This window comes from Armigeres subalbatus, chromosome 1, assembly GCF_024139115.2.
Source record: "Armigeres subalbatus isolate Guangzhou_Male chromosome 1, GZ_Asu_2, whole genome shotgun sequence".
Lineage (NCBI taxonomy): Eukaryota > Metazoa > Arthropoda > Insecta > Diptera > Culicidae > Armigeres > Armigeres subalbatus.
Window position 1 is genome coordinate 301,999,639 of NC_085139.1, and position 15,776 is coordinate 302,015,414.

At 40.9% G+C, this 15,776-nt stretch overlaps 1 protein-coding gene across 1 annotated transcript in view; it reads right to left on the reverse strand.

Annotated features, from left to right (window-relative positions):
• Window positions 1-6,373: 6,373 nt before the first annotated feature.
• Window positions 6,374-15,776, reverse strand: part of LOC134207819 (mannosyl-oligosaccharide alpha-1,2-mannosidase IA-like) — an 80,191-nt gene continuing 70,788 nt past the window's right edge. The window contains 4 exon segments of the mRNA XM_062683758.1: window positions 6,374-7,303; window positions 7,358-7,474; window positions 7,541-7,824; window positions 7,891-8,329. Coding sequence (XP_062539742.1) covers window positions 7,169-7,303; window positions 7,358-7,474; window positions 7,541-7,824; window positions 7,891-8,329 — 975 coding nt within the window. The 3' untranslated portion in view covers window positions 6,374-7,168.

Below are 15,776 nucleotides of genomic sequence, written 5' to 3' on the forward strand. Positions count from 1 at the left end.
GAGTTACAGTGATCATGTCGTCGACGTAGATTAAAATGTACGCAGCAGAACCATCCCAAGCAACCAGAAGTTCGGATAAGAAGGGCTATTTTGGCTTAATCAGCTCTCATTTTAAGTAATTTTTGGTATGTAACGGAACTTTAAGTGAACTTTAAAGTTCCGTTAAGAATGCTTGGAACTTGATGTGAACCATAGTGAACCAATTAGTTCGGTTAAGAGTAAATTTAAGTCAAATCTGAACTTCTGGTTGCTTGGGATTTTCACGTCGTACGCACAAACACGGATCCGATTCAGTTGGCTGGAACCCCATGGCTTTGAAAACAGTATCGACTTTTCGATTCCATACGCGCGCTGATTGTTTCAGGCCGTACAGGCTCCTCCTCAATCGGCAGACTGTCCTCTCATCACCGATATGATAACCCTCTGGCTGACGGCTCTTGAAAACGTCCTTCTTCAACGGATCAAAAAGTCGATAGGCTTTGCTCTGGTCATCAAAACCAACTAGAATACACTCCTTCGATTTTACATCCCACTTCCTCCGCTTTTGCTTGGGAATATGTGTTAGTGCATTGGTGCGAAAAATTCGCATGTGTGATAATCAGGCTTGCGTCCAGACCAGACTTCTTGTGGTGTCAATTCATGACCTTTGCAAAAGGATCTATTGATTACGTACGTTGCAGCTGCTACCGCTTCCGCCCAGAAAGATTTCGGTAGTTTCGCCTCAAACCAAGGATGTTATCGATCATTTAGTAATCTGCGTTCGATCATTTAGTAGATTGTCAATAACTCATTCCAGAGGCTAAATTTCAAAATGTGTTGTATGGTGGACTTTTAGTGCGAAGGTTTTTCTACAACTTTTCTTAACATGTCGATGTTCTAATTTCACTGCTAAAGCGTTACGTTGCTAGTTGCTATACTTATACTAAATGATAACAAAATATGCAATCATTTAGTCTAAGTTACTGCTATTAGCGCTATAGATCCGTTACTAGTGAAATTCAAACTACGAACTGTTAGGCAGAGTTGTAGATAAACCTTTGCACTGAAAGTCCACCATGGAGTTGACCAATTACCAGGTGAGCTGTTTAAACACGGTGGTGAAGCACTGGCTAGAGTGCTGCACTGGGTGATTACCAAGGTTTGGGAGGATGAGGTTCTGCCGCAGGAATGGATAGAAGGTGTCATGTGTCCCATCTATAAAAGGCCGATAAGCTGGATTGTAGCAACTACCGCGCAATCACATTGCTGAACGCCGCCTACAAGGTACTCTCCCAAATTTTATGCCACCGACTAACACCAAATGCAAGAGTGTTCGTGGGGCAGTACCAGGCGGGATTTATGGGTGAACGCTCTACCACAGACCAGGTGTTCGCCATACGTCAGGTATTGCAGAAATGCCGCGAATACAACGTGCCCACACATCATCTATTTATCGACTTCAAAGCCGCATATGATACAATCGATCGGGACCAGCTATGGCAGCTAATGCACGAAAACGGATTTCCGGATAAACTGATACGGTTGATCAAGGCGACGATGGATCGGGTGATGTGCGTAGTTCGAGTTTCAGGGGCATTCTCGAGTCCCTTCGAAACGCGTAGAGGGTTACGGCAAGGTGATGGTCTTTCGTGTCTGCTATTCAACATCGCTTTGGAGAGAGTAATACGAAGGGCAGGGATTGACACGAGTGGTACGATTTTCAGTAAAGATTTCAAACCATTTCGTGAGCTTCCATTTGATGATGGGCTTAAAAAGACATTGATTGATCCTCCTCACGACCTTAGGTGGTCAAATTATTAGTCATGTAGAGAAAAGAATAGTGGATGAAAGCATCATATGGTCTATTCTCATGTATATAGGTGGGTAAGGTCTCAGTTAAACGTGACTCTATCTCTTGTTTTACCGTCTAGCGCTGATCATGAGTTCATTCCCTATCGGTCATTTACTGTGTTATAAGGTAGTTAACTAATTTTATTTGTCTTTCAGAATACACTTAGTCACGTCTCCTATGTCCTTCAGTCTTTCTTTACATTGGAGTAAGTATTATTTTTTTCCTAACACGAAAAAATGAAGAACGAAACAGGTTTGTTTATACGTTGATCCATGCAGTAAAAGTAAGAGTAAAATAACAAAGATTACTGAGAAGAAATAACGGATACAATCACCATATATAATGCAAAATTAGTAAATCTACGATATCTACTTTCACTACTTACTGTATACTGAACTATGAACTATAATTGGTGCAATGGATGATCGTTTGCTTCCCAGTTTTTTGTGTTAGTATTTTGTTAGTTAAGAGTACTGGTACTAGACCCTGCCGGAACCTCCGCAGAATATACTCAAGAAGATGTTGTTAGATCATGCGACACCTTCTCTAAGTAATTGCATGGAGGTATGATATCAAGACAAAATTTTCAAAACGACTTATCTGCTTTTGTAAACAAAGAATAAAACGACGATTTGACGAATCTGATAGCTCTCCCACGCAAACCAACACCATCAATAGGTAGGTGAAGGGTTCCGCTACCTGTTGATGGTGTTGGTCCGCGTGGGAGAGCTATCAGATTCGTCAAATCGTCGTTTAAATCTTTGTTTACAAAAGCAGATAAGTCGTTTTGAAATTTTTTTCTTGATATATCAAGTGTTTAATTATTTTCTATATATTGGCAAAAAATACTCGACGCGTTTCTGTTAAATTGAAATGTTACCGGGATTAAAGTGCGTACACTTCAATACTGCTTATAGTGTAACTATACTCGGATGCAATTAAATTCATCTCGTTTTCGTCTAACGGTAATGTGGTGAGTACTAATAATACTAGCAACGTGTACTATAAAAGAACAAATTATTTCACAATTTTAACAATATGCAGACACTTGACTTATCAACGTTGACCCCATCATCCGTGGACAGGGTTATAAAGTTGCAACACATCTAATTATGCCCAAAATTTGCCTATCCCAGTTATTTTGGACACCCCCTGTATGTTCGCACTACAGGCTGAATAACATGTTATTCAAATTATTGACAAAAGAAAGCTCATCAAGATAGCCGAATAACATGTTTCAAGGCCCTAGTGCGAACATAGTATAATTATCTACAGCGTCGTCTGATAAGTAATTGGAGTATGTCAGAAATATAAAACTGAATGTGCGCCTACAATGCCGCCTATTGACAACATTCTAAGCCCAAAAAAAAATGATTTTCAATGTTTTCATTACATTTGGAAAAGGTTTCAGCTGAAACTTATTGGGCTCAAATCGGTCTCTTCAATCCCGAAGACGCCGTTTTTCCAAATTTTCTGGCTTTTCCTCGAGAATTTTCCCACTTTTCTTGTTCCGTAAACCTTTGTTGGGCAAAAAAGGGCAACAAATCATCCAAAGAGACCGTCAAGATTGGTCCAGCCGTTTAAGCGTCACTAACAAACATTCATTTTTATATATGTAGAAGAAGATTACTTTTTCCACTCCGGTAATTCGCTCCGGTCGTAATAAATTGTTCCTGCGTAGTCGTTGCCCTCAGTTGTTGGGCTGCCAGTCGCCAGTACGCCGACGTACTATCCCAGGTTCTCTGCTAAACATGACTATTGCTGGTCTCTCTTCCTGCACTACATGTCCAGCTCACTCTAATCTGCCGTATTTTATCAGCCTGCCAATGTCTGCATTTTTGTACACTTGGTACAATTCGCGCCATTCACCATTTTCCATCATGCCGCCAAATATTGAGCGCAATATTTTCCGCTCAAACACTCCGAGAATTCGATAGTCATGTAACGAGTGTTCCAAGATATATCAATTCTTCTACAACTTCAACAAGAATATTCTTTCAGTCTCCTGCTGTGTCTGCGTCCGCGCAGCTTTAAAAACCGCTACGTGGACATTGGCCCTTAATCTTACCTTGGTGCCAGGAAATTAGGGATTTGTCATCTTTGACCACGTTGAAGAAGGCTGGATGTTCTAGCTTTGTGAGGTCGGCGAAACTGTGCTTCACATTTACAGACTCCAGAATTCCTCCGCAAGAAAACGCTCACGAACAATATCCAGCGTTAAATTTTCCTCATCCAAATTTTTTAGCGCAGTAAGTAATAAATCGAACGGTACAGGAAGAGTAGCAAACAGCTGAGACCCGATATCATTCTTTTTAAGCTTTGCTCCGGACAGTTTGAGCTGCCGGATTAATTCTTCGAAGGTCTTGAGGTGATATTTCACGGATGAACCTTTGGCCATTCGCAGCTTCGCAAGTTGGTTCCTGATGAACGTCTGCGACGAGACAGACTTCTTGGCGTATACGACTTCAAATCTGTTGCTCCGAAATCTCTTTTTACCGTTAATTTAATCAAATTAACGTTAGTTTTCTGCGGGTGACTAATTCCACTTCAATATCTAGTTCTATACAGTTATAGTAACGGGTCCCACCATCAACGGCAGCAACAGAACCAAATGGTTTGATGTCAACACGAGCAACTCTTTCTTTATGGTAGCCTGCCAAGCTTCAGACAACGGAACTAAGATCGACAGAGGATCACGGACCAATAAGGCTAGGGATGTGTTTGCGAGCTTACGAAATATTTAGATATCTAAAAAGATTAGTCAACGCACCAATATTCTAATATTCAAATCAAACACGACCGGCGCCGCGTCTGATCATCTTGAACGTTTTACTGTCGGTGGTGGTCAGGAAAACGTCACTACGCGTACACGCCACATGGTGGTGGCATGCACAGTTGAATGGATAAATATAGGCACTCAAAAATGTGTACATCGTACTGTAGTACGGTGTGCAATATGCGTTCAACGTGTCGGTGTTCATGTGTCCTGCAGTTCACATTCTGACGCGCATTTAGCTGCGGTAAGCGCCTCCCAGTCATGAAGGCCACCGTCTTACCTCCTGAAGCAACGTTGCCTTCTCGCGACAAACTTCACGCGACAGTCTTTGGCCTTGTGTCCCTTCTTCTGGCAGCGGTTGCACTTTCAGGTGAACTAACTGGGCCTCTGCTTTGGCCCTTAAAATGCTGTATGTTTGTCTTGGCAGGAATCCGTTACCCGGTCAGTTTTCTTGAGTTCCTCCGCAAGAAAACGCTCAAGAACAATATCCAGCTTAAAATTTTCCTCACCCAATTTTTTCAGCGTACGTAGTAACTAATGGATCGAACGATGCGGGAAGAGTAGCAAACTGAGATATCATTCTTTTCAAGCTTTGAGCAAATTGAGCTGCCGAATCAATTCTTCTAAGGTCTTGAGGTGATCTTTCACGGACGAAGCTTCGGTCATTCGCAAGGTGCTTCCTGATGAACGTCTGCGACGAGACAGACTTCTTGGCGTAAACGGCTTCAAGGCTTCTCCTGCTGCTCCGAAATCTCTTTTTGCCGTTAATTTAATAAAATTTATTTATGTTTTCTTCCGGTTCTCCGGTTAGTTTTTTGCGGGCGATTAATTCCACTTCAATATCTAGTTCTATACGGTTATAGTAACGGGTCCCACCATTAACGGCAGCAAGACCAAATGGTTTCATGTCAACACGAGCAACTCTTTCAACTTTACGGTAGCCGGCCAAGCTTCAGACAACGGAACTAAGATCGACAGAGGATCACGTCACGACCAAGAAGGCTAGGGATGTGTTTGCAAGCTTACGAAATATTTAGAAATCTGAAAAGATTAGTCGCACCAATATTCTAATATTCAAATCAAACATGAAATCGGTAGTTTGTACCCCAGTGAGACGTGGTGTGTAACAGCAGAGAGTATAAACAGAAACTACTAGTATTCATCAATTGATAGTAGATATCGTTTTATACTTTTAGCCTAGAGGTCTCACAACTGGATCCTGAATGCAGAGCTTATCGAGGATGCCCTTAAAATCTCGCTACAAATGACTAAACAGCAGAGACGACATCGTAGCAAATACAAGCACAGGATCTCGAGCCGATGAGACCTCACAAAGAAATAAAGTAAGTTATTAGGAATATGACATGGGCCCAGGTCAATGCTAAATCCAGCTGCCGCCCAGGATTCAATCGTAGAAAATACTTACCATGATCTCCATGTTTTCTTCAAAACGGACAAAAATATTGTTTTTTTTAGGATTCTGGTTCATTAACATGGTGGAAGATTTACTTCCGGTTTGTTTGATCCAAATTTATTACTAATTCTTCTGTGATATTAGATAAGGTGGGTCTTCAGTAAGAAAAAAAGTGCATCCTATTGTGCTTCTCTACTAAACATTTGCACTGTGCAATTTTGTTTACGGTTCGATAGGATAGCTATCAAATGGAAGATAATCGATGGAAAGAAAAAGATTGAACTATTATACTGCCGCGTGGGAATTCAAGACTATGTTCTCATATTTTATCCAACTGTAACATAACGTACTCTTCTTAATTATCTTTCGCAGTATTCTGTTTGTTTATTTATTTCACTAATATCAACACATTCTAGAGTTAGAACAATTGTCGTCATCCATAAATTAATAGGTTTCCTTTGTTTCATCACAATTAATTGCTCTTTTCCTATATATATCTTTCCCTATATAATTAACTACAATCATTCAAGAATTAAGTTAAGAATCACTCTCCATCTCGCTCGCGAACGCGCCTTCTTAATAATTCTTCATTTAAATGTTCTCTGTTTTGTTTAGTGGCCTACATTTATTAATTAATATACACGTCTAACATGACTCGCTTCGGCAATCCACTTCTCACGCACAACTCGACGACTGGCTAGTTTTATTACAAGTAAGGAATTCCTTCCTCCGAACAATCGAGGAAGAGACATATTTGTTTCACTAAAAAATTTACACACATACATACGAACATGCACATACACACGCACAGACGCGCAACAAAATAATAATAAGAACGAGAAGATGAAACACGACTCGTTTTCCATTCCCCTTATCGCTAACGTTGCCCCATCCTCCTTCGGAATGTCGTTTCGGATTCAAGGGGGGATGTTATCACGGGAAAGCGGAGAAGAAGTCTCAACATGATCTACAGCTCCGGTCCTTGTTTCGCTAAGGATGACTCTTCTCCCGCGTATGCCAACTTCACCAGTGGTTGTAGTGTGGTAATTTTTCATCAGTACTTGTGTGGAGATCCTCCGATTTACCAGCGCGGTGATGGTAAAAGCTCGTCTCCACGTACCGGTGACCAGACTTAGTTGAGAGTAATTCAGGGAGCGTTGGAGGTTGCTGCTGCACGGTACAGCAGGTTATGTCCCCTAACCGGCAGAGGATGGGCTTCGGTGTTGAACACCCAATCCTCGAGCCGCAACAGCGAATCGTCCGAGAATATAAGGTAAAGGTACTAAAAGAGAAGACTGATTACATTTCACGTTCAAAGAAAGAAAAGTTTAATTACTTTAAGTGTCTCCGCGAGGAAGAAACTCTGCTGCACGTCATCCTTCTGGGGTTCAGTCAGGTAAACGTTCTTCAATCCACTAAATCCGTTCGGTGTTCGACAGTGCTTCTCTAGTGCCTGTAACGGAAAATATCATTGCAACTATTCGGTTCCGTAGTTTTTTATTTTTCAACCGAGCCTTACCTGTACGGCATCCCACGCCCAGTCACGATACTTCTGTTCGTGTGTCAGTCTCCACATAACGAAGTAACTCTCAAAAGTTTCCGGCCGCAGGATGTAATACTTTTCTTGGGATTTGAGCGCCTTGGCTTCAACGCCGTCGTTGAAGCGGAACGCCTCTGGGCCTAACCTTGTGTAAGTTCGCACGTAGCTCTCGTGACAAGTGTTGGTTAGACCTTCTCCGATTTCCATGTACCGCTCAGAGTATTGATTATTTAACGTGGTTCCACCGAGTCCGAATAGGCCACCTGTCGGTTCAACACAGATATTACAGACATACTAAATTTCCCCAAACCGTCCCCAAAGAGCCATACCCGCAAAGCACGCTAAGTGGTCCATCTTGTGCTCCAGCCGTTCGAACTTCAAATCCGACACGTATATATACCCGCCGGGACTGGTCCGGATCATGTGCTGGATGATGGCTTGCATTGCGTCATCGTACATCTCCCGGGCTTCCTCGTCCTCGTGCCCGGACTGGATCCAAGCCTTGAGCAGATACTCGTAAAAGCTGTCCCCGAGAGCACCCAGTGACATGTGCTGTTGGCCCCATTTGCCCGTTTTCGGATTCAAGTAGTTCGGATAGAGACCCTTGGGCTTCTCGATCTCCTTCAGGACGTTGCGGATCGCTTGGACGCGCTCACGGTACACCGAATCACCGGTGACGTCACTCAGGTAGGCGAACTCCAGGTGCAGGGTGCCGAACTCCGACAGGATACTGCTGCCGCCACTGGCCCAGCCGTAGTTCTTACTGATCTGTACGGAGAAATTCGGGGAAATAGTTGAAGCTGTAGAACTGTTCAGGCCGAACGTTATAGGAGTGTTTTTTTTTGAAAATTATGGAGCTAATGATGTAGAAAATCCTAGTTTTATCGTGATCCAATATGTTGATTCTAATAATCATCTAAACGGTTCAGTTATGAATCAGAAAGGTGTGGGGATACAAAATATTGTTTCCACCAATTGTTTTTTCATTGATTTTGAGTTAAATGCATATTTTAAAACTATTCTTTAAACTGAGGTTAAAACCAAAATTCATGAATTTCGGTGAACGTAAAACTAATTTGAATTAGGTTTAAAAAAACCTAATAGTTTCGCTTATCGAACGCTTCTAAATCGACTTTTCTACGGGTTGATACAGTCAAACATAGCATCTACGAGTATGAGAAACATGTTACTTTAAATAAAGAAACAAAACTTCAGAATTTTTAGAATAAAAAAAAAACACTCCATTGTATTTAACTAATTTAACCATATTCAAATGTTACATAACTTCGAATTAGTTAACAGGTATTTCTAAGATATATCGTCATTACATTTGAAGCATTTTATAGGTAGTGACAACATTGTAACACTTATACTTGTTAGGACCCGAGCAAAGCTTGAGATCGAATCGCTGATTTTGATTACTCAGATTGATATCCTTTTGGACGTTTTACCGATTTAAATGACAAAACGTATAGCTGGAAGACATCAAATTGAAAACTATGTCTGCTCTCTATGAAAGCGAACTGAAAACTGATTTTGGTTTTGATTTTGGATAACGAAATAAATAATCAGTTTGTTCGTATAATCCTGAAATCAACAAAAAATTGAAAATTGAAAAAAAAACAAATTATAATTTCAATTTGATATCGATGTCAAGTGAAGTTTCCTTTTTGATCTCATTGTGATATCAGACTTCTCGGGGATACCGCCGGTACTCTGGACTTCTACTGAAAGTTTTCATGATAGTTAAAATTTGATTTTATTGAATGGCATGGATCTAGGTATTTACTATGAAATGTGGTGCCGATTCGTTCGATTTTTACAAAAATTGTGTATTCCGTATGCAATTTTAACGTTTATATAGGAACAATATCTATGAATTGCTAGCTCATGTGGTCGGGGTTCTGCCAATCCGTGCATGTTAAAAATCGCCCAGTTTTCGCATAATTTTACGTGTAGCAGTTTCAACTGTTCACAAACCGTATAGAATATTCCTCTACTCTTCTTCGTAGTCGAGGACATTTTTGGTGTTAAATAAATATGACTAATTTTTCGTTATCCGTTTATGAGCAAAGTATCACAGGACAATTAAAAAGGCGCTTGATGCGGTTTAGCTGAACCATGACTTTGTCTGCGATCTAACTGTGGAATGACCAATACTGGACACCCAAGCTCCGCGAATCCAACATTTGCTGCAATAAGGCGACAATCTTGTTGCTATTTGGAGGAAATGCGTTGAAAAAAAAAAGCCCAATGTTATGTATGATGCTGACCGGAGATGATTAGATCGAATGAGAAAAGAGTAGTGAGACTGTGAAGGAAGAAGTAAAAAAATGGAGTGTGAGAAGGGAGAAAGAAGAACTAAGGAATAAAGAAGAAAAAAGAAGGAAGAAAGAAGAAGGGAAAAGATGAAGGAAGAAGTAAGAAAAAACAAGGAAGTAGGAAAAAGTCAGAACAAAAGACCAGAGATCGGACAGACTGATTACTCAACACTTAACATTAGACAACGAACAGGACTTTAGTACAACACCCAGTGGAGAAGTTTCCGCTTTAGAAAAAAATCTCCTTACCAGGGCGGGAATAGAACCCATACTCCATAGCAATGAAGAAAGAAGAAAAAAAAAATCAGACCGCATCGTGCTTTCGTGCTGTGCGGTTCTTTCTCTCTTTGCGGAAGGAAGTTTTTAATACTACCCGAAGCTATTTTAATTTCAACGGTGCTTCTTAGCGCTATTCGGTTCGGTCGGACAGTAACCCGGTGAAAATGGTTCTCGACAACGATCCGACGGGCACAAGAAGGCGAGGTGCGCAGCGGGCAAGGTGGATCGATCAGGTGGAAGATGACTTGCGGACCCTCCGTAGACTGCGTGGTTGGCGACGTGTAGCCATGGACCGAGCCGAATGGAGAAGACTCTTATATACCGCACAGGCCACTTCGGCCTTAGTCTGAATAAATCTATACACTACCCGCCAAAAGTATGGAAGCGCAAAAATAAGTATTGCAACACCTACTTTGAATATTGCAACACCCCCAAAAAAGTTTAGCATCACTTCAGAACTCCCATATTCCCATCGGATCTTTTCCATTTAGAATAATGGGACCTTCAACAAAATTGTTCACGACGATAAGTGCATTAGGCCGGACGTCAATTTAGCTGCCTGGGTGCCTTGGCCACCGGGTGGACATCCGGATGCTCCGGATTCTGGAACACGTGTGAAGTCACAATTTAATAAATGCATTCATTCCAGCGAGATGCGGTTTTCATCATCTTTCGTAATCGCAATATGACAGGAAAATCAATGCTGACTGACGTTTGCTTGACCAGTTAGTGGTAGCCTCCCACTGATTCTCCGGGAGTTCCGGAACATCCGGTAAAGTGGTCAATTATTTAAATTCGTCCCAAAACGCTGCGATTTTTTCTAAACGGTTTGTGAAAGCATTGTCAGGGAAAAATCAATGAAAGCATAACTAATTGATCCCAGGTGGTCTCCCAGTATTCCTCCGGAAGATCCGGAAACATCCGGTAAAGTGGTCAATTATTTAAATTCGTCCCAGAAAGCTGCGAGTTTTTCTAAACGGTTTGTAGAAGCATTTTCAGAGAAAAATCAATGCAAGCATCACTAATTGAATCCAGGTTGGCTTCCAATATTCCTCCGGAAGATCCGGAACATCCGGCAAAGTGGTCAATTATTAATATTCGTCCCAGAAAGCTGCGATTTTTTCTAAACGGTTTGTGGAAGCGTTGTGAGAGAAAAATCAATGCAAGCATCACTAATTGACCCCAGTATTCCTCCGGAAGATCCGGAACATCCGGCAAAGTGGTCAATTATTAATATTCGTCCCAGAAAGCTGCGATTTTTTCTAAACGGTTTGTGGAAGCGTTGTGAGAGAAAAATCAATGCAAGCATTACTAATTGACCCCAGGAAGATCCAGAATATTCGGTAAAGTGGTCAATTATTTAAATTCGTCCCAAAACGCTGCGATTTTTTCTAAACGGCTGGTGGAAGCATTGTCAGAGATAAATCAATCCAAGCATCACCAATTGACCCCAGGTGGTCTCCCAGTATTCCTTCGGAAGATCCGGAACATCCGGTAAAGTGGCCAATTATTTAAATTCGTCCCAGAAAGCTGCGATTTTTTTCTAAACGGTTTTTGGAAGCATTGTCAGAGAAAAATCAGAGCAAGCATCACTAATTGACCTTAAGTGGTCTCCCAGTGTTCTTCCGGAAGATCCGGAACATCCGGTAAAGTGGTCAATTTTTTAATTACGTCCCAGCAAGCTTCGAGTTTTTCTAAAACGTCTGTGGTAGCATTGTGAGAGCAAAATCAATGCAAGCACCACTCATTGACCAGTGGATAATCCAGTGAAGTGGTCATATTTAATGGTTTTATAATGCATCCCAGAAAACTGCGATTTTTCCTATACCGTTTGTACAGGCAAACCTCAATGAGTCGATAATGAAGACTCGTTTAAATATCGAGACGTAGAATAGAGAATCATTGAAAATCTGTTTGAAGGGACCATCACAGTAACCCAGAATATTTTTTTCAATATGGCATATTTTGCCTCCATGAGTCGATATCGAGTCATAGAACATCAACTCATAGAGGTTTGACTGTAATAGTAATGCCAGAGTTAAATCAATGCGAGCATCTCCCATTGACGCCTGGTGGCCACCTAGTAATCCTCCGGGAGCTTTAGAATATCCGGAGAAGTGGTAAATTTCTGTAATTCAACTCAGAAAGCTGCAACATTCTGAAAATCGCTTGTTGTAAAAATGTCAGAGCTAATTAATATATGACAACCAGTCGTTCTCCTCGGATGGTCCTCTAGAAGTTCTGGAACATTCGGTGAAGTGGTCCATTTTTTTTAAATTCGTCTTAGTAATCCTCCCTCGTAAGTTAGATGTAGCAATATGAAAGCAAAATTTCACTGAGTGGTCCTCAGGAATAGACCTGTGCGCCGCCACCATCAAAATGAATTGTATGAAAATTTACCACGTCCAAATATTTTTTACAACGCCGATGGCTATTGTAGGCAGTAGGATTATGGATTTCGAACTTTTTTCCAAAAGAGCATTAACAGTAAAGTCAAGTTCAGTTTTCCAGTTTCGTCTAACTCCTATCAGAAATACATATTTTCCACCATGTTCATATGACATTTTTCCACTTCTAATGATGCAGAATATAATCTCATTTCCGATATCGTTTATAAATCGGAACCACCCAAAATTATTTCAAACAATTTTGTAAAAATTTTTCAGATTCAAATCAGGAATATCTTCGAGAATTTCTTAAGAACGTTGTTAAAAAATCCTTCAGGAATTTCGTTATGAATTCTTTTAGGAACTCCTTCAGATATTCGCATAAAAATTCTATCGTAAAATCTTTCTGGAAGGGGAATTTCCCGGAGCTATTCCTGGATTTTTCTTGAGAATACCTTGAGAAATTTTTGGGGGAATTTCGAAACGAATCTATAAAGGGATATCTGGAACAATTCTCCACGTAATTTCCGCAGAAATTCCTGGTCATTTTTTGGCAGAATTCCTTGTGGAATACAAGCCCCTCCTTGTGGAAGAAAAAGTGGGAGCATTTCTGGGAGTATTTTCAGGTTAACTTCTTTATAATATTGCAAGAGTATTTCCTGAAAATAAATCGTGAACGGTTTTCTGGGTGATTTCTGGGGAATTCCTGAAAGAACTTTGAAAAAATTCCAAACGGTTTTCTGGCAGAATGCGGAATGCGAAATTTCAGGAAAAAATATCGGAGATCGGAGATAGGTGGGCTTAAAAGTATTCTATGTGTATTTAGCAGAGCATAACATCTCGCGTAACATATGATTACGGCTTATAAACCAAAACCATGATTTTTGGTTTTCTTGCATGAACGATTGCTTTGTAAATTATTCTTCATGCTAGTTGAAACTCCGTACTTGATAACTCTTAAGAAACACCTTTTATTGCTATTTTGAGTGAACGTCTCATGATCCATTTGCACCATAGTGATTTTTAAGTCCTTTGTTTGGCGCCCATAACTACCATGCGGAATGTTTGCTTTGGTTTTTATGCCGTTCACTTTTTATTGTTTATTTAGAAAAACTAGCTCCAAGTCATTTTAAAATGTTTATTCTTACTAGGTTTTCGATATATCGCATAGCAGAACTGGTCTGGCTAACAAATCTAAACAAACTCGATGGTGTTACTAGCTTTGAGCAAACGGCTTAAAAACTAGACGTGTTGCCGGAATGCGAGTAAACGGCGCGATTTTTGTTTTTGCTGAAATTTTGTAGATTTCGAATGGTTTTTCAATTAATCTTGATCTGCTGTTATAATATAACCATTTACGTATAGTATTGACATGGTTTTGGCAATGAAATGTGTTTCTACTTCAATAAATGAATTAAATTAGTCTTAGAAAATTTGAACCTCATTTTTCTCGGTTCAGCTTTGTTGGTTTTTCGGCCCTAATCATATGTTGCTCGAGAAATATTCATTTTCATGAAGCACATTCACTCCGACTTTTGACATTCGTGTTTTGATTATTCAAAACATAGAATGACTTACTCAGTTTACTTCTTCATAAATTCATTCAATTGATTACCACTGAGTATGGTAACTGCGCGCGAAAAACACAAAATTAGCCTTGATTATATTGACATTTGGCGCGGAAAATGCCCCTCAATTGAACATCGGGATTAGATTTATGCGTGTATTTATTTAAATCATCAAACATGTGTTCAGTTTTACGATTATTTAATAATTTGTGATTTTCAAATAAATACTCACTGACCCATATTCATTCTGAAAATTGACGGTGCAGAGCCGAATATGAATATGTTTAGAAGTGAAGTGACAAAGAAGGCCGATGGGCTTCATAAAAAATAATCGAATATTTACAGCTCTGGTATTTAGAAACGAATTCAGAGGAAATTTCTGTATAGTTCTCAAAGTAATTTATGTAGATATTTTGGGGGATTTCTGGAGTAGGTCCTAGTGGAATTTTCGGACTCCAGTGGAATTTCCGGAGGAATTCCTGCACAAAATTTCAAGGGGATTTCTTGGAAGAACGGACGGAGAAACATTTGGAGGAATTCCTGGAGAAACTTCCGGTACACTTCCTGAAAAACTCCCGGAGGTATTCCTGGAGGAAATTCTTGAGTAGTTCATGGAGGAACTTCTTAAGGAATTTTCCGGAGGAATTCGGAGGGACTTCTGGAGGAATTCCTAGAGGAACTTCTTGAGGAATTCCTAGAGGAACTTCTTGAGGAATTCCTGGAGAAACTTTCGGAAGCAGTCCTGGAAGGTGAAGGATCTTCCGGAAAAATTCCTGGAAAGAATTTCTGGAGGAACTTTCGAATGAATTTCTGGAGGAGCTTCCTGAGGAATTTCTGGAAGAACTTCCGAAGGAATTCCTGGAGGAACTTCCGAAGGAATTCCTGGAGGAACTTCCGAAGGAATTCCTGGAGGTCTTCCGAAGGAATTCCTGGAGGAACTTCCGAAGGAATTCCTGGAGGAACTTCCGAAGGAATTCCTGGAGGAACTTCCGAAAGAATTCCTGGAGGAACTTCCGAAGGAATTCCTGGATGAACTTCCGAAGGAATTCCTGGAGGAACTTCCGAAGGAATTCCTGGAGGAACTTCCGAAGGAATTCCTGGAGGAACTTCCGAAGGAATTCCTGGAGGAACTTCCGAAGGAATTCCTGGAGGAACTTCCGAAGGAATTCCTGGAAGAACTTCCAAAGGAATTCCTGGAGGAACTTCCGAAGGAATCCCTGGAGGAACTTCCGAAGGAATTCCTGGAGGAACTTCCGAAGGAATTCCTGGAGGAACTTCCGAAGGAATTCCTGGAGGAACTTCCGAAGGAATTCCTGGAGGAACTTCCGAAGGAATTCCTGGAGGAACTTCCGAAGGAATTCCTGGAGGAACTTCCGAAGGAATTCCTGGAGGAACTTCCGAAGGAATTCCTGGAGGAACTTCCGAAGGAATTCCTGGAGGAACTTCCGAAGGAATTCCTGGAGGAACTTCCGAAGGAATTCCTGGAGGAACTTCCGAAGGAATTCCTGGAGGAACTTCCGAAGGAATTCCTGGAGGAACTTCCGAAGGAATTCCTGGAGGAACTTCCGAAGGAATTCCTGGAGGAACTTCCGAAGGAATTCCTGGAGGAACTTCCGAAGGAATTCCTGGAGGAACTTCCGAAGGAATTCCTGGAGGAACT